We start from the raw sequence: 23323 nt of genomic DNA on the forward strand, positions 1-23323 counted from the left end.
CGCAGAGCTACAGTGTAGCAACTGTTACATCATATATATACACACACATATATGTATACATTGTATATTATTTATATGGCAGTTAAGCCTCTGGGGATTTTGAAGTAGGGAAACAAGAAGCTAGCTAGAAATGGGCCCTTTTTACCTGTCATTCGGTCTCGGTAAGAGGAAGAAAAACAATTTCTTCCTATTGCAACGAAGTGATTACAGAGGTCTCCCCTTGGACCCTGATTTTCACCGCCCCTCGCCTCACAAACGCAGGCAAAGGCACCATCCCTTCCAATTTTATAATCTACTCATTTCTGTACGTGCGGGTTTATATGGCTTGGTGGCAGGCCAAGGGTGGGTGGGGAGAGGCATTAAAACCTGGCAACCCCGCTCCCCCATCTCCGGATGCCGCAGGGCTCCTGCCAGCCGTCCTCGGCTAAAAACGTGCTTATGGATTATTTCACTTCCCTGCAGTTCATGTGCAGCCGCTCATTACCACCCGCTTCAATCGCCGCTGCCAGCATCTCCGTTTTTCCCTCCCCCGATTTCAGGGCCATTGGTCATAATCGACATTTAAAGGAAATAAACACTGATTTAAAAAATTACGACACCCATCTCCGACTGAAGAGCCCAGTAGCAATGAACAACAGAACAGTCCGGCGAAGAGCGCCTGTCGGATCTTAGCTCCGCCAGCTCTTCCTGCCTCACAATTCCCCACAACCGAGCAGCACAAATCACCATTTCCAGGCACCACTCGAGGCTGCCAATTCCACTTTCTCTTAATCTCATTTTAAAATCCGCTACAGATGAGGCTCTGTCGCTGCCGCGAGGGGCCGGGCGGGGTCGGCGGGAGGGACAGGGGGCCTGGGTGGGAAGGGAGCGCGAGGGCCCCTAGCGGTTCGCGGCCTGGGGCGGATTCCCAGAACGAGTGCGGGCCGCCCGGACCGCCAGGCTGCGAGCCCCGAGGGGCGCGGGACGCAGCCGGCGCAGACAAAGAAGCCGGCGCCAGCGGCCGTCCCCGCCGCCCCTCTCCTTCCCTCACGCATCCTCCCAGGAAAAACAGGGCACACTGATGGCAAAAGGGGTTGGCCTTCCCCTTCAGACAGCTGGGCGGGAGGTGCCCTCTCCGGGGCTTTGACGTCTCTTGCAGAAGAGTCGCGGGCTCAGCGGTCCTCGACAGCGTACCCCGTCCCGCTCCCCGGCGCGCGCCTCTCCCTGCCCTCCCGGGTGCGAAACGGGCGCTGGCCGGGGACTCCGGGGACGCGTGCGCCCCTCGCCGCGCGAGGTGCGGCCGAGCCAGCCCGAGAGGGCGGGGGGCGGGCGGGGCGGCGCGCGGGGGCGGGGGAGCGGCCGGGACACGTGTGGCGGCGGCGGGGGGGACGCGGCGCCCGGGGCTTTAAGAAGGTGTGGAGCGGGGCGGTCGCTTTCCCAGGCCTGGCCGAGGGGCGTCGCGCAGAGGCGGCGGCGGCGCACGGAGGCGGCGGACAACGCGCTCTCGGCGCCCGCAGCCCCGGCCCCGCGCTCCCGCGGCCCAAAGTAACTTTGGGAGCCGCCGTCTCCCGCGGAACTTCTCGGCGGGGGCCAGTTCCCAGGCCCCCTCCCGAGCCCGCTCCGCTCCCGTCCGCCTCCTTCTCGCCTTCTCTCCGCGTAGCTCCTCCGTCCCAGCGTCTCCAAAACTGAATGAGCGAGCGGCGCGTAGAGCGCGCGGCGGCGGCGGCGGCGGCATGGAGCGCAGTGGCTGGGCCTGGCGGACTTTCCTCCTAGCGCTGTTGCTGGGGGCGACGCAGAGGGCGCGCGCGGCGGCGGGCTATTACCCCCGCTTTTCGCCCTTCTTTTTCCTGTGCACCCACCACGGGGAGCTGGAAGGGGATGGGGAGCAGGGCGAGGTGCTCATTTCCCTGCATATTGCGGGCAACCCCACCTACTACGTTCCGGGACAAGAATACCATGGTAGGTACCGCAGCACCTCCGCGCTCGCCGCCGCCGGGTGCGCCAGCCAGCGCACCTTTATCATCCCTTTCCTTCTTCCAAGGGGCCCTGGAAACAAGAACCATGACAAACCTGGCCCCAGCTTTGCGCTCGGTCCAGGGAGCGAGAGTAAAGTTAGTGGAGAATGGAGTCGCGAGTTGGGATTCATTCTCCATGTCCCCACTCCCCGAACGCATTTCCTGGTAATGAGCTGGTGCTTGTGATAAACGCCTGAGAATTCTTGGGGTTCGGTGTCTTTCCCCCTCACTCCCCGTACTTAACGCAGGCACTTTAAATGGAACCTGCGCATTTTGTTTCTTTAATCCTAGGACTTGAATTTCAGACCTTTGTCCTGCTCCCGGTCCCCCCAGATGGGTCCCCGGGGGGCTTTGGGGCTGTCGTTGGGCTTTGCGGGCAGGCTGGTGACAGACTGAAGCGCCCAGGTCCGTGACTGCCCCGCGCCGCTCGCCCCCAAAGTTCCCGTTGCTCACCAGCCAGGAGTCCCTGGCATTTCATTCAGTGTCAAACAGCCCTCCTGAAAGGGAGCGGCTGCTTCCAGCTCCCTATTCTTTTGAAAGTGTAATTTAATATGTCAGTAACTGATGATTTTTCTGATTCCTGCCTTATTTCTACATGGTGCTTCTTGTTAGAATTATCTTTGTGATGTTTATTAATGACTTTGTATTTTATCTGCACAGCTTTAATTTCCAGGTACAGGCTGGAATCCCTTATAATTTAGAGGTATCTTTTAAAAAAAGGAATCATTATGCAGCCCTGCATCAAAAATAAACATTATAGAAGAAATAAAATTCAGCTCCAATAAATATAATATCATGTAGTGCATGTATTTTAAGCTAGTACATCGAGTATGTGGAAAAATAAAAAATGTCTCTTTTCTGTGTTTCTTCTGGGACTTCTGAACATTTCACTTCTATGGAGCTTTTAAGCAGCGACAGGCACTATTTAGTTAGAATTTCAACCCCAAAATATTTATACCCAACCTAATAGAAACCATTGTCCAGTAGGCTCCTGTTAATAGTTTGTATCTGTAATAGGCTAACAATTACTAGCATGGTGGGAGATAATCTATGGGGTGCTGGCACTAAAGACAGACAAGCATTTAAAATTTTTAAGAATCCTTAGGAGTTTCTGTTTTAAAAAAACCTTGATATCTATTCTATCTATCTATTTAGCCTAAATAAACGTCTCCTAGAGGTTTTAAACAGTGTTTTTTACAACTTCCTTGTGACATGGTGGCAGCCTTGTCTGTAAAGCAGGAGTTTAATTTGGTGGAATTTTAGAAATAATTTTGGAAAATTAATGTTCCGTAACTAGTCCCTTTTTAGATAAAAGTGCTTACTACCCCCTCTTCCCAAGAACAAGCTTGTGCTTTTCTGAGGTAATGGGAATCTTTAAGTGGAAGGAGCAGCTACTGTGATGGCAACCAGACCTAACCCAAAGCCTGATGACTGAGCCTGCTGCTCTGTGCGACTCTTAGCAAAAGTTCTTGCCCGGTATTATCTCCCAGTGAGAACGGTGGGTAAGTGGGCGAGGCTGGTCTCAAAGGCGTAACTGTCATGTTATGATGGAAGACCATGTGATGATACAAAGCTTTATTATTATTTTTTTCTGTTTTCCACATACTTTGGAAGGTCTTGATATCGAAAACTTAACTAAAAACACCAAAATATTGTACTCTCTTTGGTCTTGCTCCCTCAGTTAGCAAATGCAAGTCACCTTAAGACTCATCATAATCACATATTTAAGTCTGAAAAGGAATGGATAATGTAGAGTAAGAATAAAGTGTAGATACTTCAAGTTGGATATTGCGGGGGAGGATCTCAATTTCCACCTCTTTTCCACCACCAGAAAAGGTAGAGAAATTGTGTTATTTAAGTTATGAAAGGTCAAATTATTATAAGCTTTGAGAATTGTGTCAGATTTTATATTTCTATTATCTATTTTATTAAACATTTAGATTTTGGAACTAGCTGTAGCTATAGGCCTTCGAGTAAGAGGGTTTTTTTTTTGTAAAATGTTCTACAGGTAGAAGACATGTTTAAAAATGAAGTGGTGCTTATGTATGTCTCTTTTCCTTTTAGGCTTTTGAAAATTAATTTTAAAAATTCAGACACACACACACACACACACACACACACACACACACACACACACACACACAGAGAGAGCTTCTGTAAGAATTGAACTGCCAATGGGAAAACTTAATCTCATGTACTTTGTGGTTGGTCCATTTTGATATGTGACCAAAGTGAAAGGTCTTTTGGCCAAGAAGTCTTCTTAAACTTATAAGAAATCTGTAAAATGTTAGCTTGAGACTTTATTTCTAACCTTCTAGATCCTTAAAGTGTAACAGTTATATCAGGAAAAAATCAGTTACATTTATGATATACATTGAAGTCACCATTTGAATGAACTGTGTTTGGATGTAGAGCTGATAGTTGTGACTTTTTTTTTTTTTTACCTAAAAGAATGCATTGAGATAAAGGTGGTGTGCACAGTAGCACCTAACATAGAACATTTCTGTAGATCAGTCAGCTGCCCTCTGACACTGGGGTGTGTAGTAGAGCTCAGAATGTAAAATGGGGCGGCAATCGCCAGTCTAGAATAAAAGTGGTTCACAATTATAGGTCCCTGTATGTGTCGTATTTAAATATATCTATGGAATATCTTTAACAAAAATAAAAAATATATAGTACTAAAAATCTGGAGCTTTCGAGTCTAACAGAATTGTCACAGATTTTTACATTAAGTAGTATATCCATCTATTTTCAGTACTGGCAACTCTATAAATAGTGCATGGTTACATCTGGTGTGTTCTCATCTCTCAATTAAATGTCATTTGGTATCTCTCTCATCTTCCTATATCTTTTAAATTCTGTTGTCTATGACTCTTTTGAAAGGGCATTATTAGTCACAATGAACCGTGAGTATACCACAATGTAAAAGCTCAGCAAAAGGAGTTCTCATACACACCATGTTGAATTAGAAAGGTCCCAGCATCAGAACATTTTTTTTTTCTAGAATTTCCTTTTCTTTTGCACAAATCCTAAGACATGGTCAGTTTCCCCAATGTGCGTTTCAGGCACCAAACCTGGATTTTGTGTGTGTGTGTGTGTAGAAAGTTGCAAATGATGGGGAAATAGGCAACAAGAATCTACATGGTTTAGTCAGGTAGCCATTTCTTTTTTCCAGCCATGCCCCATGATTCAGCACACCTTCTCCTAGGGACAAAGGCAGTATTGTGAAAAATGTGATGGTTGGATTGAAGTCTGCACCTTTCCTCACCTATGATCGTTCCTATTCCTCACCCCCAACCTTCAGGTAGCTACCATCCGTTTTTGTTTGCCACTCTTCCCCTTGCCCCCCAATCAATTTTTGATGAATGTGACTTGTCAGTATTGAACTTTCCCACATTTTTGCTTATAGTGGTAGAAAGATGTCTTTCCCCTCTTTGCTTAAAGTAAGTTTAGCATCACTGAGCAACCAGATAATAGATTTGGGGATAGAAAGACTTGGATGCCCCTGTAATCATGTCAATAAGGAACTGCCCCTCACAAGGTTGGCTTTACTCAGTCACCATCAAAAAGGAGAGGTCAGCCATTAGAAGACACTGTACATGAAAGCCAAACATAAGTAAATGAGTCTGCCCAAAATACTTGAGCTTTGGTGAGACAATGTACCTGAATTTCCGAATGGACTAGAATTTCTGTTATTATGGTAGCATAAGATAGGGGAAGTGTTCCATTAACAATGAGAAGTATGCTCTAAAATATCAACTGAGAGAAAAAAATTTGGCCTTGAGTAGAATTGAATTGGTGATGTGGCATGATGTTTTCAAAGGGGGATTTTATTGTATTTTGTAAGTCCGGCATCACTATTGGTAATTTTTTCATGCTGTATATCCACTCCATTTTTTAAAAAAATTATATTGTGAGACAGACAGGAAAATCAATGTTCTATTCCTAAAACTAAACATTTACTTTAAAGAAAGGTATAATCAGGATAGAGTATTGAGGGCACTTTATTTTGACAATTTCCAGTATTACTGTTCAGGACACATATGTTCTGAAATTAACTGGTTGCTGTTTAAAAATTATTGTTCAAAGGAAGTGCAATTTAATGACCTTTCAAATACCAGATGATATTTATGTCGGACATAACTTTTGGAAATATATTCCAGATTTCCTTCCTTTCAAAGGAGTGATTTTATTATTTGGAGTAAATTGATTTGCTATTACTAAAGTAACTGCATTGCTGATGAGGTGATTGGTTATTTATCATTCATATGTTTCAGATTCTATAATCAGTGTATTTAAACTTTCAAAATCATTTGTCAAATGCAATTTATAAGCGAACTGAAGCTGCGTCCTGCCTATATAGGACTATGAAAATTGGGCTTTTTTTTAGCATTTTGCTCTACTTGTCACATATTTATCTTACTCTCTACAATTTATTTCATACATGTTTTACTGATGTGGTTCAGATTGTTTCTTAAATCATAAATCTTGCTTCCTGTAATTTATATTCACTGTGAGTTTCAATTCCAATTTTAAACTAAAAATCAAGTCTTTAGAATTATAGTTCAAAATATTTCATTTTGGCAGAAATTCATACTTCATTCATTCTTACATTACTAGGAGTTATTTAATTATATTTCCTTCCAATTTGTGTGAATCTTTGTTTTAAACTATTACTTTTATTTGCATTGAAAATGTTAATGAATAAAATGGTAACGTTGTGTCATTGTAATAATATGAATATAGTTTTTACAGAACTGTCTTGGTCTAATAAATTTGACTTTTTATCTTTAAAAAGAGTGATATTTTACGAAGATTTTAAAGTCAGCGTTTTTGACTTTCAAATTTTTATAGATTAGTTTTATTCAAAAGAAAATATCTAAAAATCTATCTTTGATTTTTTTTTACCGCCTGGGAATTGGTCAACTTTATAGAATAAACTAGAAGCCTTACTCCATCAATTATTTAAAATTGGTTGCGTAAGAAGCCATAATTGTTTTTCTGATCATTTGAAGTGCTAGTTTGAAACTTATTATGTCTTTAATCTTCATATATAGTTGCTGATGCAATGACCCCTTTATTTCAAATAACCTTTACGTTTGAAAAGCATAAATAAATTCAGTGACCAGTACTTTTTGAACATTTACATTTTAAAAGACACACACACACACACACACACACACGAATATGAAGTTCTTTGTGTCACATAGAAATAGAAAAACTGGATAGCCCTACACTGAGGAAAAAAAGGAAGGTAGAGTGCATTAGGTTGGAATGGGCAGGTTCACCATGGACAGAGAGAGGTGGTTTAGGCTATGCCTGAGTAATGACTTAATATACGTTAAAAGGGAAATTGACTTATCTAAATATTTTCATTTCAAAAACATTGGGGGTGATTAATCCACCCCCTTTACCTGATTTTAGAGTCATTTGAAAAATAACTGCACTATATAGCATTTCAGTCTCAACAACTTTAAGCAAAAGCGTTTTAAAAGCACTATTTCAGATATTCGAATTGAATTTTCAGATATGAATATCTCATAATGACTGTTCAAACACAGGAATTGCATAGCTTTAAAAAATTATTGGCTCTCAGAACGTTCTGCATGAGATGGTATGATCTCACTTTGGTGTCAATTGTGTGGCTCAGAGAGTAATTTTCACCACAGTCACCTGCCATGCACATCTCATTGAAGACAGAGCTTCTGAAGGGTTGAATGCTGTGCCTATAGGTTAGCCAATTATTTTTAAAATGTCTGCTTCTCTAAATCTATACCTATTTTTTTCTTTTTTATTCTATCCTCTCTAAGAACCAATTATGGCAAATGTATTTGAGTATGTGTGTGTGGTAGGGGGATCAGTACAAATGTAGAAATGTTGATTTGTGGTATAAGGCAGCTCTAAATCACTCAAAATAAAAAACGAAGCTAAGATAATTAGATAGCATTGAATCCCACTAAGAAATAACTATAGGAGTTCTGAGTTTTCAAAGTAAATGTTTAAAATGCAGGTTATCCTTTAATGCTGAATTTGCTTTCCTTAAAAAATTCGCTTTCCTTCAACTTCATGTTGAAAACAAAATTTTATTACAGCTAGGCACAGTGGCACACGCTTGTGATCCTAGCTACTTTGGAAACTGAGGCAGGAGGATCACTTTATCCCAGGATTTCAAGACCAACCTGAGCAACAGAGTAAGACCCCGTTTAAAAAGAAAATTATTGATTAAAATACTCTTACATGATAGGAGGGGTGACATGTTACGGATAGCACCAATTATTGATGTCTGCTGGTGCCCACAAACAAAGTGACCTGAAAAAGAGTGACAGTAGACCCGTAAGTGCTATGGTCACCTGAGTCATCTGTCTCTGCCTTTCCCCTCTCCTTCCTGCTCTGTCTCATCTTGTCTTCTTCCCTGTAAATTTTCTCTTTGTCTTTCCTCCTTTGCTTCCTTTGAAGCATGGTCCTTGCTTTTCCTCTCCTGTTCCTTTCTCCTTTCTGCTTCACAACTTTATTCCTTTTCTTTTTAAATTCTTTCACTTTCTTCCCTTCAGGTTTCCCCCATTGCCATCTCTACACCTTTTTTCTCTTCTTACTGATGATAATATGAAAAAAATCAGTACATTTATTATCAACTGTTTAGGTCAGTCATAATTCTTGTATCAAGCTCTGATTTGCTGTGGTCCTCCCATAGAATTGCTTCATATCGCTGAATTACATGGAGCTGCAAGGGAGCCATGGGCGTGAGTATTTTTAACTGGATGCTGAAGATAGAACCGTGTTCATATCTTGCTCTGCCATTTATTAGCAGTATAATTCAGTGATATGAAGTGAAAATCTATTGATTAGGGTCTTTGGGAAGGTTGTTTTTATTATTATTATTGAGACAGAGTCTCAGTGTTGCCCAGGCTGGAGTGCAGTGGCACCATTTCAGCTCACTGTAACCTCCACCTCCTGGGTCCAAGCGATTCTCATGCCTCAGCCTTCTGAATAGCTGGGACTACAGGTGGGCACCACTAGACCAGGTAATTTTTGTGTTTTTACTAGAGACAGTGTTTTGCCATGTTGGCCAGGATGGTCTTGAACTGCTGACCTCAGGTGGTCCACCCACCTTGGCCTCCCAAAATGCTAGGATAACAGGCATGAGCCACTGCACCCAGTCAGAGTCTTTGGGAAGACTCTTGATAAAACTGATAAAGAATATTTTATGAAAGACTCAGCAGGCACTTACTTTTTGTCCTAACCTTGCGTATTCTAGCTCGGATACAACCAACTTGTGACCTTGAGCATAATGGCCACATGCCAGTGATGGTGGAACAGAACTTTAGAGGGAGCTGGACCTTCATTTATATCCTCAGACAGCTATGCCAGCCTTGAAATCATGACTGGAATTCTTGTATTGTGAGAAAAATTAAGTTGTTTCTGTTGCTTGTAGCTGAATGCAATCCTAATTAATATGTATTTCATCTAAACACACAGATGTCCTAGTTAACATTCGCTTTTATGTCAGTCATAATTCCTGTATCAAGCTCTGAATTGCTCTGGATCCTCTCATAGAGTTGCTTTTGGTAACCTTGATAAAACTGAGGTGTTTCCTAGGAAATTTTTGACAATATATTTTCAAACTATCCCTTAAGGTATGCTACTTTTACAGGTGGCAACGATAGTGCATTTTATGTTAGCTTTTCTAATTATGCTTTGAGAAGGTAACCTGTGGCTGACCTCAATTTCTGGAGCTTCTTATATGCTGATAATTTATGCTTGTTAGTTTCCTTCACTTAACTTTATTTCCTGACACTCCTATCTCTCTAAAATGCAGTGTCACCATATGTAAATCCTGTTGACATTTAAAATATCTAGATGTGTGACATGGTTGTGAATGTGAGCTCTGCCCCAACCTTCACCTTGTTTGTCATATCTGGCTCAGCCTCTAGGACCATATCCAAGTTTGTCATTTCTTTTGCTTATTACATATTGACATAGGAAACAGACATCTGAGTCTTACCTTCAGGAACATGTAATCTCTTTGTTTGGGCCACCTTTGTTGTGAATGTTGAGATATGTTATGATCATAGTTCCAGTTCTTTTCACATTTCCTTTTCTTTCATAAACACTTCCTGAATTCTCGTCCTGCAAATAGTGTTATATGCCCAGTGTGTGTGATGGAGGAATATGAGGAAATTAGTTGGTTCTAAGCCCTTAGAAAAAGTGGATGTGCACTCCAATTTCAAGCACTAGTATTACCTGAAAAAAAGGCAACTCAAAGGCTCCTGAATGAATGAATTATGACAGTAACAGTAGCAAACCCTAAAGTAGTACTTAATATGTGCCAGGCACTGAGGTAAATGCTTTACACATATTAATTCATGTAATTCTCACAAAATCCTCATGAGGAAGGTACTGCTATTCTCATTTTATGGATGCATAAACTGAGTCACAGAGACGTTAGTGTTTTGCCCAAGATAGCAGAGCTGCTGCGTAGTTCTCCAGAATCCATCCTTTTAGATAGTAGATATTTATTTTTCAAAACGGTGGTTATTTCAGAAAAGGAAAAGGAAAATAATGATAAATAATAAAAGTAATCTCAAAAATGAGAAAACAAAGAAAAGTAAAAGCTAATTTTATTATTTAAAATAAAGATTACAAAATCAAACCAGAAAGCTGATATCTATGCTAAACAAAGTTGGAATTTCGTTGTCGTAAGTTCATAATTCTTTGACCAGACATTGTCTCCCAGGTAAAGCACAAAGCAATCATCTAGTATACTGTTGGCCTGAAAGAGTTAACATGCCTTCAAAGTATAATGACACATAAAAATACAAAAGAAAGCGATTTACAACCTTTTTAAAATTTATTTTTAATATTTTGATAATATAATTTTTATTAAGAAAAAAAATTTTTTTTGAGATAAAATTTCGCTCTTGTTTCCCAGGCTGGAGTGCAATGGCGTGATCTTGCCTCCCGATTCAAGCAAGTCTCCTTCCTCAGTCTCCTGAGTAGCTGGGATTATAGGCATGTGCCAACATGCCCAGCTAATTTTGTATTTTTAGTAGAAACGGGTTTCTCCATGTTGGCCAGGCTGGTCTCGAACTCCTGACCTCAAATGATCCACCCACCTCAGCCTTCCAAAGTGCTGGGATTACAGGCATGAGCCCTCACGCCCAGCACTGCCAGGGATTTTATACTTAACAACCTGTAAGGGAATATCAAAGCCTCTTGGGCTCAAGTGATTCTCCCAACCTCAGCCTCCTGAGTAGCTGGGATTATAGGCACATGCCACCACACCCCACTAATTTTTGTATTTTTTATAGAGATGGGGTCTTACTGTGTTGCCCAGGCTGGTTTTGAACTCCTGGACTCAATCAATTTGCCACCTTGACATCCTGAAGTGCTGGAACTACAGTGGTGAGCCACCATGCCCAGGCCAGGAGGTCGACCATTCTAATGCTTTCAGTGCTACCTTCATGCTGGTGACTCCCTAATGACTCCCTGACTGTCTTAGGCCCTCTGTATCTTACTGCCCACCCAGTATCTCCTCTTAGATAGCTACTGGAGCTTCTTGTTTCCCCTCCCCCGACTCTCCTGAAGCGTCTTCTGTAGTCTCTTCAGCTATGTTAAGGCCAACTCCGTTCCTACAATGGTTTAATCTCAAAATCTTTTTTCTCTAATGCTCCACGTCAGTTCCATTCCTAAGTCCTGCTGGCTTTGCATTTGAAAACACCCAGAATTTGCCATTGTCACAGCCACTTCTCACCTGGATATTACAACAGGCTCCTACAACTTTCTTTGCGTTAACGCTTGCTCACTTTCATGCTAGTCTGAAAACAGCAGCCTGGGTGCTCTGCTAAAAGCCAAGACGATGCCACTCCTCTGGTCTACACCTAAGACATCATATATTTCTCTCATTTGCCTATAACAGCCCTGGTCTTTCTCTATTTTGCCAGTATCCATCCACTTTAGCATTTTACCAACAGAAATAACAAAATCTGAATAGTAAATTATATAGCCATTCTATCTATGCCTTTAGTTGCTCCCAGTCTGTCTTTAAGAAAAAGATAAAATATTCAGCATGGCCTATAAAACCCTGTGGCACCTGCCTGTTTGGTTACTTTTCTGACGTAGCATTTTACCTCCTTCCTCTTATTCCTCCACTGAACCCATAGGACCTGTTTTTTTCTCTTCAAACACAGTAGGAGCTCAGACCTACCTCAGGACCGTTGCAGTGCTATTCCCTTGTCTAGCATGCCTTTCCCTAGATGGCCTTGTATGCCTGTCCTTTCCTGATTCAGATCCATACTGAAATGTCACCTTCTCCATGAGGCCTTCCCTGACCACACCATTTAAAACTGCTCCATTCTTCCCAGAACCCATATCCCCTTGACTGCTATATTTTTCTTCATTGCTGTTATCATCCTGTCTGTATTCTGTTGTTTTACCTTGTTCCCTTTCTGTGCTCTATCAGTATAAATACCTTAAAACCTCATCAAAGCGGGTTTTGCTTGCTCCTCTATTGCCTGTTTTGCTTCTATTCCTAGTGCCTAGAACAGTGCCTGGCACACAACAGGTGCATAAACATTTTTATTTAATTTAATCAATCAGTGAGCAAAAATAGCACTTGGGATCCCTGTCTAATATGAGTTATAATTAAAATTGTTGTCTGAAAGTGGCAATGCCAAGATAATTAATCAAGAGGATCATCTATAAAGATGGGTTTTGAGTACAATTTCTAAATTTTGGCTTTGAACCTATGATAACAATGTTTGAAAAGAAAATCTGAAAACCATGTTTCTACTTTCCCACCCTCCAAACTTACAAAATTCTCATGTCTTTTGTGAGAATATGCAAAGCTATTCATAGCAGTCTGTTGGAATGAGTTTACTTTATGTTAGCATATCCAAAATAGTTCTCATAGCAATTAGTGACTACATTAATAGAAACTATAATAGATTTAAAGTTGTTATTCCCAGAAGTTTCTCTATGCTGCGCCATAAATAAATTTGAAACAATCTTGATGAATGGGTAGCTAGTTTGTATTTAAAATTTCCTTTGAATAGGAATAAATAGTGGGAAGGACAGAAACCAAAATCGTTTGGCTCCATACTCAACATATATGTAATAACCTTATAGAAAACACACAAAAATGGAAACGCAACAAATCTCCCCAAGGATTTTGTCCTCTAAGAGGAATTTACTTGGACAGTGATGAACATACAAAGGAAACAGCAGCTGAGAATTTTGCATCTTCATTAAATTACATATATTGATATCCTGTAAGTTGAGAGGATCAGAGGCTCCAGACTTATGGAAATTAATATGAATGTTTCCAGGACTTGTTAGTGAGAATCGCTCAAATCTTATAGGTAAGATAGAAATAAAATTCCACTCTATCCATAACATATTTAGATATTGTAATTTATGAGCCTTTGAAATCAGAAATGACTTAACTCTCAGGGATTTGTGATAGTGGCTAGCACACAGGCTCAGGAAGTGGACTGGCTGAGTTCATTTCCAAGCTTTACACTTTTTAGTCATGTGATCTCGGACAAGTGATCTCACTTCTCTATGTCTTGGTTTCCCCTTCTGAAAAATAGTGATGATAGTACTCATCACACAGGGTCGTTTTGAATCTTCAGTGAGTTATTGCATATGAAGAACAACATGATGCCTGTCACAGAAGATGTTAAGTATTATTTATTTATTTATTGGGATGGAGTCTCGCTCTGTTGCCCAGGCTGGAGTGCAGTGGCACCGTCTCGGCTCACCTCAACCTCCACCTTTTGGGTTCGAGCGGTTATTGTGCTTCAGCCTCCCGAGTAGCTGGGATTACAGGCACCCACCACCATACCTGGCTAATTTTTGTATTTTTAGTAGAGATGGGGTTTCACCATGTTTGGCCAGGCTGGTCTCAAACTCCTAATCTCAGGTGATCCGCCCACCTTGGCCTCCCAAAGTGCTGGGATTATAGGTGTGAGCCAACACACCTGGCTGAGTAGTAGTAGTATTATGACATACTTTCTGTTATTTTTTCCTGTGATTAAAAAGGAATATATTTATTTAATCTATTTATAGTCTTAGGAATTGTAATCTTTTAAATCTTAACATTATGTGCTCTTGATATCGACATTTTTCAAAAACATAATTTTCATGGTCCATAATATCTTACTGTATGCTGTAGCATAACTTAAAAATCTATAAATATTTCACATTTTAGGTGTTTTCCTTTTGTTTTCAATGTTATAAACATTATGATGAATATTTTTGTACGTCTTAAATTTTGGCAAAATTCTTTCCCCCAAGTTGTGGTTTTATTTTTACTTTTTTCATGAATTTTTATATGCACATTGTGTTAATACATTTATGAAAACAGATACATTTTTGTTTCTTTGTTTTCTTATATTGCTTTTGTGCTGAGAGCGTCTTTTCCTAATCATAGACAAGGTAAATATTTACATAAATATTTTTCCTTTTTTTTTTTTTTTTTTTTGAGACGGAGTCTCGCTCTGTCGCCCAGGCTGGAGTGCGGTGGCCGGATCTCGGGTCACTGCAAGCTCCGCCTCCTGAGTTCACGCCATTCTCCTGCCTCAGCCTCTCGAGTAGCTGGGACTACAAGTGCCTGCCACCTCGCCCGGCTAGTTTTTTGTATTTTTTAGTAGAGACGGGGTTTCACCGTGTTAGCCAGGATGGTCTCGATCTCCTGACCTCGTGATCCACCCGTCTCGGCCTCCCAAAGTGCTGGGATTACAGGCTTGAGCCACCGCGCCCGGCTACATAAATATTTTTCTTATATTTTAAATTGTGGATTATAATAACTTGCATGCATTGTTAGTGGGCTGATCTCATTTGTTTATGTTTCTTTTCCTGTAGAGCAAAGGGTTCCCCTAGAACCACACAGACACTCTCTTATTACAGTAACTTCTGCCATTAACTGCCTTGTTCCAGCCACTGTTAGAAATGCTCTTGAAAAAGCTGTCCCATGCACCATATGGGTTGGATTATCACTACTGGCTGTGACAGTTGAGTGCAAATGCCAGATGCCTTCAAGGCACCTTTGCTCAGTCAAAAAAATTCTGGAATTTTGCACAGAGTTCTTTTTGGGATTCTAATATTCTCTATTATGAAACAACTGGATCACAGTAACTGCTGACATCATGAATACACTCTTCCTGATGGTCCCTCTTTTTTGGTGTCAATCATAACGTTTTTCTATCTAGTAGCGCGCACGCACACACACACACACATAATCATATACCCACATACATTATGGTGAAGCATCTATCTCTTTATGACAGAAAATATTAATAAGCCAGAAAAGGAACACATATGAAATGCAAACTGTGTAGGTTTCTTGTTCTTTCTGATTTAGCTTTAAAGCTATTCCTGCTGCTCTCAGTTCTCGTCTCATCCTTTCTTGTAAGCCTCTGCCTGACAGTGATGCTGCATCTCATCATGGCATTCTATTTTCCTAAATCTAGTAATGTCAAACTTTAGGAGTCTTTGATGGATGATGGCCCCTGTATTCCAAACAGAAGTCAGATGCCCAACGCCAGTCATTGTGATGGGGATCTGTTCATACCTCATGTGCATTCCATTCCTGTCAGTGCTTCTCAGTGGGACAGTGCCATCCACACCTATTTACTCTATAATTCTAAGAAATATCATAGAATTTCTTGGGAAGATTTAGAATATTTAGTTATGAGATCCAGTGAAATCCTCTTTGATGTGGTTCTCAGGACCAAGCTCTTCCAGCGCAAGGGAGGAAACTAGTTTCTAAATCCAATCTCTTACTTGTAAGCAATCTGTGTTTTAATTTGCATACATACATGCAGACATGAATGGAATCAAACTATACCTACCACAGTCAGCTTTTCTCACTCAGCTATATGTGGTCAGCATCTTTCCATGCCAATAAGTACAGAGCTACACCTTTGTTTAGTATTACAGTGTGTGGATGCACACAAACATACTCAGTTCCCTCTAATATTCAAGTTTTAGATTTTTTATTTTTTTATTTGTGTCTATTTATTTATTTTGAGAGGGAGTCTCGGTTTGTTCCCCAGGCTGGAGTACAGAGGTGTGATCTGGGCTCACTGCAACCTCCACCTCCTGAGTTCAAGTGGATTCTCCTGCCTCAGCCTCCCGAGTAGCTGAGATTACAGGGGCAGGCCACCACGCCCGGCTAATTTTTGTATTTTAGTAGAGATGGTGGTTTCACCATGTTTGTCAGGCTGGTCTCAAACTCCTGACCTCAAATGATCCTCCCGCCTCAGCCTCCCAAAGTGCTGGGATTACAGGCGTCAGCCAGCATGCCCAGCCAAGATTTTTTTTGAAGTTTATGCTTATTGTTTATTCAGTGATGCTCAAATACTTTCACAGTATCCATTCCTAGAACTGAAAGTTCCAGTTCAAAATTTATTATTAACACTACAGCTGTTGATACCTACTGTCAGATTGTCCTCCAAAAAGATATCACTTTTCATTTTGTCAGGCAGCCTGTCTGCATACACACACTAAATGCTGGGTGATAGAATTCTTTTTAATATTTGATATATCTGTAGGTTTAAAAACAGTATTTTATAATTGTTTTATTTTTATTTCTTTGATTACTAGAAAGGTTGAATAATTTTCTGTCTCATTACTAATTTTGTGTATATCTGTGTATGAATTATCTGTTAAATCCTGTACTTATTTTTAAAGTTTTCTCTTTTTCGTATTGATTTGAAAAACTGCTAATGTTAATAATTCCTTGTAATATATATGATAGGTATTCCTCCCCCCACCCCCCAGTTTGTCCTTTTTGGGTAGTCAAATCTATCAGTTGTTTCCTTTGTATGGAATGAGCATGACTATGTGTAATAGTATGATCTCTGGAATCCGATGACATGCCTGGATTCTAATCCTGATATTTTTTTTTTTTTGAGATAGAGTCTGGCTCTTGTCGCCCAGGCTGGAGTACAGTGGCACGATCTCTGCTCACTGCATCCTCCACCTCCCAGGTTCAAGCGATTCTCTTGCTCAGCCTCTTGAGTAGCTGGGATTACGGGCGCCCGCGACCACACCTGGCTCATTTTTGAACTTTTAGCAGAGATGGGTTTTGCCATGTTGGCCAGGCTGGTCTCAAACTCATGACCTCAGGTGATCCACCCACCTCAACTTCCCAAAGTGCTGGGATTACAGGCGTGAGCCACCACGCCTGGTCTTGACTACTTTTTAAAACAAGAGTTGATTCACATTATCTGTAGTAGTAATATTCAGTGAAGACTGTGAACACTGAATTAGTGACTACAGAACCACTATTCCTGGAGAAAATATAGAGTTAGGTTCCTGTCACATTTTCATCAGTCCATCAGTACATAACTTTGTTTTATGTATAAGTCTGTTTAGAGACACCTTATTAACTATATATTGTTGGTTCATTAATGTTGAACTCATGACCAAAGGCAATGTAACTTATGCTTGGATGGATTGTCTTTGTAAGGCAAGTCACAACCTTCTTTTACATAAATAGGAACACTAGACAACCCTTCAGCACTATCCTTGGGAGCCGTTTTAAACAGTGAAATCACCAAGGTGAGGTGCAAAAATAAATAAATAAATAAATAAAAAGAAAAAGCACTAAATAAATAATGAGAAGCCGGGAGTGGTGGCTCATGCCTGAAATCCCAGCACTTTGGGAGGCCCAGGCGGGTGGATTCACTTGAGGTCAGGAGTTCGAGACCAGCTTGGCCAACATGGTGAAACCCCGTCACTACTAAAAACACAAAAATTAGCCCAGCGTGGTGTTATTTGCCTGTAATCCCAACTGCTCAGGAGGCTGAGGCAGGAGAAGCTCGTGAACCCTGGAGGTAGAGGTTGTCATGAGCCAAGATCACAGCACTGCACTTCAGGCTGGGTGACTGAGCCGGACTCCATCTCTAAAAAAAAAAAAAAAGAAAAAAAGAAAAAAAAGAAATGGACAATACAGTATGAGATCTGAAAGAAGATGGCAGCCTTGTTTGACTTAAGCTATGGGGGTACGTATCCAATGACTCAAATTTTTTGCCACTCTGCATGTACATGTCTTCAAATGACTGTGAATATTGATATTGGAGTTACAGATAAATTTGTAAATAAGGGATCTGTGAATAATGAGGATAGACCATATACATTGACATTAAAGTTACTTATCTGAGTCTTCTTTCTTTAAATGTACTCAACTTCATTAAGTCCCTTTTCTTATATGTAAAATGAAGAATTGCATATCACATAGTAACATGATAATAAATAAGATATATGTTCAGTGCATAGTAAGCTGGTGAATGTTGGCTGCTATTGTTGTATGGTTTCTGCCTTCAGTATTATGCATGGAGAAACTTCCTGAATCCTCAGATTACAAAAACATTCTCGTATCCATTCTCCTACTACTTTAATAATGTTTGTTTTTTGCATTTAACTTTCAAATTCATTTGAAATGTATGGCTAAGAAAAGTTATACCTATTTAATTTATTTCCTAGATTTTCTGCCAGTTTTCCCAGTATCATTTATTAATAGAAAATTTTCTCCTACTAATTCCTAAGTATTTTACACAGTGATCTTTTAAATTACATCTTCTAATTGGCCATTTCTGGCATATAAGAATGTAATTGATTGCTGTATATTTTGGACCTAGACATATTATTGAACTCTCTAAATGTTTTTAAAAACAATGATTGGGGTTGATTTTCTTCCATTTTTAGGAAATATTTTTAAGGCATTTAAAATGAATAGGGCAGTATGGAGAAAAAGGCAGATTGTATACAAAACCAGAATGAGCCACAGAATTTAATTTTGCATCTTGCTGAATAAAATTTGTTTTCAGCAGGTCATAGGGCATGAACTTTGCCATAGTTATTGGAGGAGTTAAAAACCCCAGTTTATTAATCTTAAATGCATTTTTTTTTTTTTTTGCAAATGCAAACCTCTCTGTTTTATGAGTGGGAAAACAAGGATAGTAGGAATACTCACACCAGATGTGGGCCTTTCTCTAAACCTTTGGGGAATTAACTCACTTATTATTAGGAGAGGCTTATGAGGTAGGTACTAGTATTATTCCTGTTTTACATTTGAGATAATGAAGGCACAGAGAGGTAGTGAAACCTACAAAATGTCAAGTTAAATAGGTCATTTCTTTTTCATGATTCTGAAATTTTAATTAAATCTGGTACTTACTGGCTTGTTATATTTCCGTAAAACCATGACACTTCATATGCAATTCTTTTAAATGTCACGAAGGTTTATCCATAATTGTTTTTGTTGTTGTTAGGCAGAATGTCAATGGTAAATTTGACATCCTTTAGCGTTTTTGGATGATCATTTAAAAATACATCTTCTCATGGGTTCTATTTTCATCTTTTCTAACTGGTTCTTAATAATCTAATGCCTCTTTTCTTTAGTTGCAAATGTGTTACAGAAATAGCTTTGTGAAAAGAATTACTAGATGGTTAGATTAGATTTGAATAGGGAAGTAGTAATATCCTTTGTCTTGTTGGATCTCTCATTGAGGCTATCTAATTTCTTCGTTTTTACATTTACTTACCTTTCATAATTTCTTTCATACTTTTAATTTCTTTTTTTCCTGTCCCCTTATTTCTCATAGGCCACCAGTTAGTCCTCTGTAGCAACGCATGGTGCCTGCAGAACTGATGTCAAACCAACTGATGAAAGGGCACTTGGTATTCCAGGCAGCATCTCTAAGATAATCTAATATACTCTTCTTTAGTTCTCTTACTTCTGAGTTCACATTAAGCAGAATTTTAAGACATTCCTCTTACCTTCAGCCATGTTTGACAAGCCATGTGTGTGAAGATTGTATTTAATATATCATAAAGTAATGTTTAGCCTCCCAGTATATTTTTCTTATTTGGGGGGACATTATTTATTTTCCTTTAAAATCAATACACATTTGTTGAGGGCCTACTTTGTAGAAAGTATTCTGTTTGATCAATGAAATAAAAGTTGAGTTTTTCCTGCCATCAAGTTTGAGAAATATATACTTTGAGAAATATATAGTTTGAGAAATAGATATACTATATATTTAATATATGTATTATATAAATAAACTATAAATATATAGTTTGAGAGATATATACTTGAAAATCAAACCCAAAGGAAATTGTAAATACGAAATAATAAATGGTGTGACAGGAAAGTGGCCTGGGCCACATGAGTTAGTGGAATGTAGACACAAGAGAAGCCTCAGATCCAGAGGAATCAAAGATGGTTCCGGTATGGACCTTAAAGCTTGAAATTTTGACAGGAAAGGAGAGGGAAATGGTAGTTTAGGCCTGAGGGTGGCATAAGCAAAGGGGTACCTGTAGAGACTTGTGGGAAAAGTTGAGTGAACAGTGAGCAGAACAGCTCTGCTGGAGCTGAAGAACTGGTCTGGAGAATGGCAGGGGAGAGGGCTGATTTCAGGCAGGTTCTGTCTGACGGTGGAGCCTTGCTCACATGATAGAGGCATTCTCCTTTTGTCTGTGGGCAGCAGGGAGCCACTGAACATTTTCAGCTGGGGAATTGTGTCTTGAAAGCCTGTTTGCAGTTTCAAGCTGGGAAGCTGCCTGGAACCTAATTGAAGAAAAGGCCCGCTCCATCTGAGGATGACTGGTAGGTTCACTGCTCTAGGGTTGTCCTGGAAAGTGCAGACAACCACCTAAATCACTGCACTTCATCTTGGAAAGCCCCACAAGAAACTACAACACTTTCAACATCAGGAGCCCCTTGATATTGAATGTGTTTTGGTTTCTTGTAGGGCTTTGTAAAATGGACTGGAGTTGTAGAGGCCTGAGGAAGGAGGATCCAATACTGGGTACTAGTGATAGGAGCGCAAACAGGCTGGTAGAGTGGTTAAGAGCATAGACTTTGGAGTTGGTCTCCGTGGGTTACAATCCTGCCTCTGTCACCACTAGCCCTTAGTTTTCTCGTCTGTAGCATAACCACACCCATATCTTAGTGCCTGTAAAGGGCCTATCCCGTTAGTGGGCATATAGTAAATGCTCAATAAATGTCAGCTATTAATAGAACATTGGCAATGAGGACAGCTGCAAAAGGTCACAGGGAAGTTACACATGAAGGAAAGGCAGAGCTTTGATTAGGTGTAGGGGTGGAACAGAAAACGGTAGACTTGTCAGTGACCCCAGCATCTGAATTGTTGAAGAAATGGTGGAAGCATTGGCAGTTTGGAGAAGTTTTGGGAAGATGTGCACGTTCCCGTGTGAAGTTGAGGCTTCATTCAGTGTATAATTTTCCTTCAGGGGAAAGACGTATGAGTCACTCCAAGATAACTAGTGTTCTAAAATGGGCAACTTGCTTGGTTTGTTCATTCAATATCTGTTATTGGAAAATAAAGGAAGTTTGATAGCCTAGCTTCTGGTACATTTGTAGCTTCCAGTATTTGCTTCTGGTACATTTATGCCTAATCTGAACCAGTTAGCTCTGCATTGTTAAACTGAATCACAATAGATTATTTTTCATATTTTATGTTCTTATTATATATTGTATGCAAAACATTCCATTACAGCTGGTCCTTGAATGATGTCATTTCTTCTAATGTCCTTTCGTTATAACATTGATGAGAAAAGAAATCAATTCTGTACCTGGACCACCTCTGTGTGGAGTTTACATATTCTTGGCATGTCTTCCGGGGTTTCCTCTGGGTATTCTGGTTTCTTCCCACATCTCAAAGATGTGCACGTTAGGTTCATCCATATATCTAATTGTTTCAATCTGGGTGAGCGTGGTGTGTTTGATGAGCCCTGTGATGGGCTGACACCCTGTCCAGGGCTGGGTCCCACCTTGTACCCCGAGCTGCTGGAAACACTCTGGCCACCTGAGACCCAGAACTGGAAAAAGCGGGTAATTTTCTCACTCGTTTTTATTAATCTTTCTTAAACGTATCTGTAATTCACATTTTGGTGTTTAATATTATAAGCATTTTTTCTTTATTGAGAAGTTTGGTGACTTTTTGTGACCAGAAATATGCCATAGGAACTTAAGTCATGTTTTTATCAATTAGCCTGTAATAAAATTGGCTTTGTTATATTCATTTTGTTTAAAGATTCAGTTTCCAAGAATCTATCCATAATGTGAGGACTTACTATATTTAATTTTTCTTAATAAATTCTAAATCTGAGATTGTGATGTGGTAAACATATATATATAGTTATGAATAATAATTCAAGTGTTAGGAATAGGAAAAGAGCAAAGAACATTGGTTTAAATAAATTTTTACTTAATGAAATAAATGTTTACATAGTTTTAAATTTTAATTTTGGGGTATAAAGTCTTTTCCAAATGTTGAATACTGTTCACACAAGTACTCTAGACTTTTATATGAAACAAAGGACTTCGCAGGGCTGGCAAAAAGAGGAAAGATCTGGAAATTGGATTGATCCAACCAGGTAATCAGGGAAATATGCAAATAAATGTATTATTATTGCCTCTAGTGTCAAGGTTAATTTTCTATGCCCAAATGGATTATTTAGAATAGCGTCCAAGCCTTGAAGATACCAGGAGACGAACAACCAAAATACGTGACAGAGTCCTTAAAAATATATAAAAATGATGGTTTCATTATATTGTTTCCATTCAAAGACATGATTTTATGAGTATAATGCTATAATATTCCATTTTATTTATTTAAACCGTCATTTTAAAAGCCCACTCTATAATGTGTTTTCTACCAAGTATGTTGATAAAATTGCTTGGGGCAACCATTTTCTTCTCGTGGACAAAGGCACTTCATTGGTTGTGACTTCTGAGTTATTTTCAGCATTTATTGTGATATATTAATTTATTACATTTATTTGATGCACTTTGTGCTAGGCAGCCTATGAATATATTTACAAGAGCTGTTTTAAAAATTTCTCTCATTTTGATTTAAAAATAGATGTTATAAGGCAGCAAGTTTGAAAAATCTTGGCCCCAAGGTCTATGCAAGAAATAAAGGTTCTCTGACCACTAGTTTAAAAGGTACAGTTGGGTTTACATGAAAATGTGTCTTTGAAAACATTGCTATACATATTAAATTTTACCTTTTTATAGTATTTTGCAGTTTTCAACATTGCTTCATATAAATGATTTATTCCTCACAATGATTCTGTGAGGTAGCATTATTATCCTTATTTTAGAGATCACAAAATAGAAGTTCAGAAAGAGTGGGTAACTTGTCCTAAGTTATACTCACCTCTAACTCGGGGAGCTGACATGCATGCACAGAACTCTGGCTTCAAGTCCCTGAGTGCATTTGTGTGGGCACAGACATATCCAAGTGGTCTCACTCCGCAGTACTCTGCCAGTGGTCCCATTTTAGAGGACTTAA

At 39.8% G+C, this 23323-nt stretch overlaps 1 protein-coding gene across 3 annotated transcripts in view; it reads left to right on the plus strand.

Moving 5' to 3' along the window:
- Positions 1–1416: 1416 nt before the first annotated feature.
- Positions 1417–23323, plus strand: part of RELN (reelin) — a 515960-nt gene continuing 494053 nt past the window's right edge. Inside the window, exon 1 of one of the 3 annotated variants that reach the window (XM_050782664.1) lies at positions 1417–1938. In XM_050782664.1, the coding sequence (XP_050638621.1) occupies positions 1713–1938 (226 nt within the window). In that variant the 5' untranslated portion in view covers positions 1417–1712. The remainder of the gene's footprint in view (positions 1939–23323) is intronic. The other 2 variants (XM_050782662.1, XM_050782663.1) reach the window with 2 other exon arrangements.

Source organism: Macaca thibetana, chromosome 3 (assembly GCF_024542745.1).
Source record: "Macaca thibetana thibetana isolate TM-01 chromosome 3, ASM2454274v1, whole genome shotgun sequence".
In the NCBI taxonomy this organism is placed as follows: domain Eukaryota; kingdom Metazoa; phylum Chordata; class Mammalia; order Primates; family Cercopithecidae; genus Macaca; species Macaca thibetana.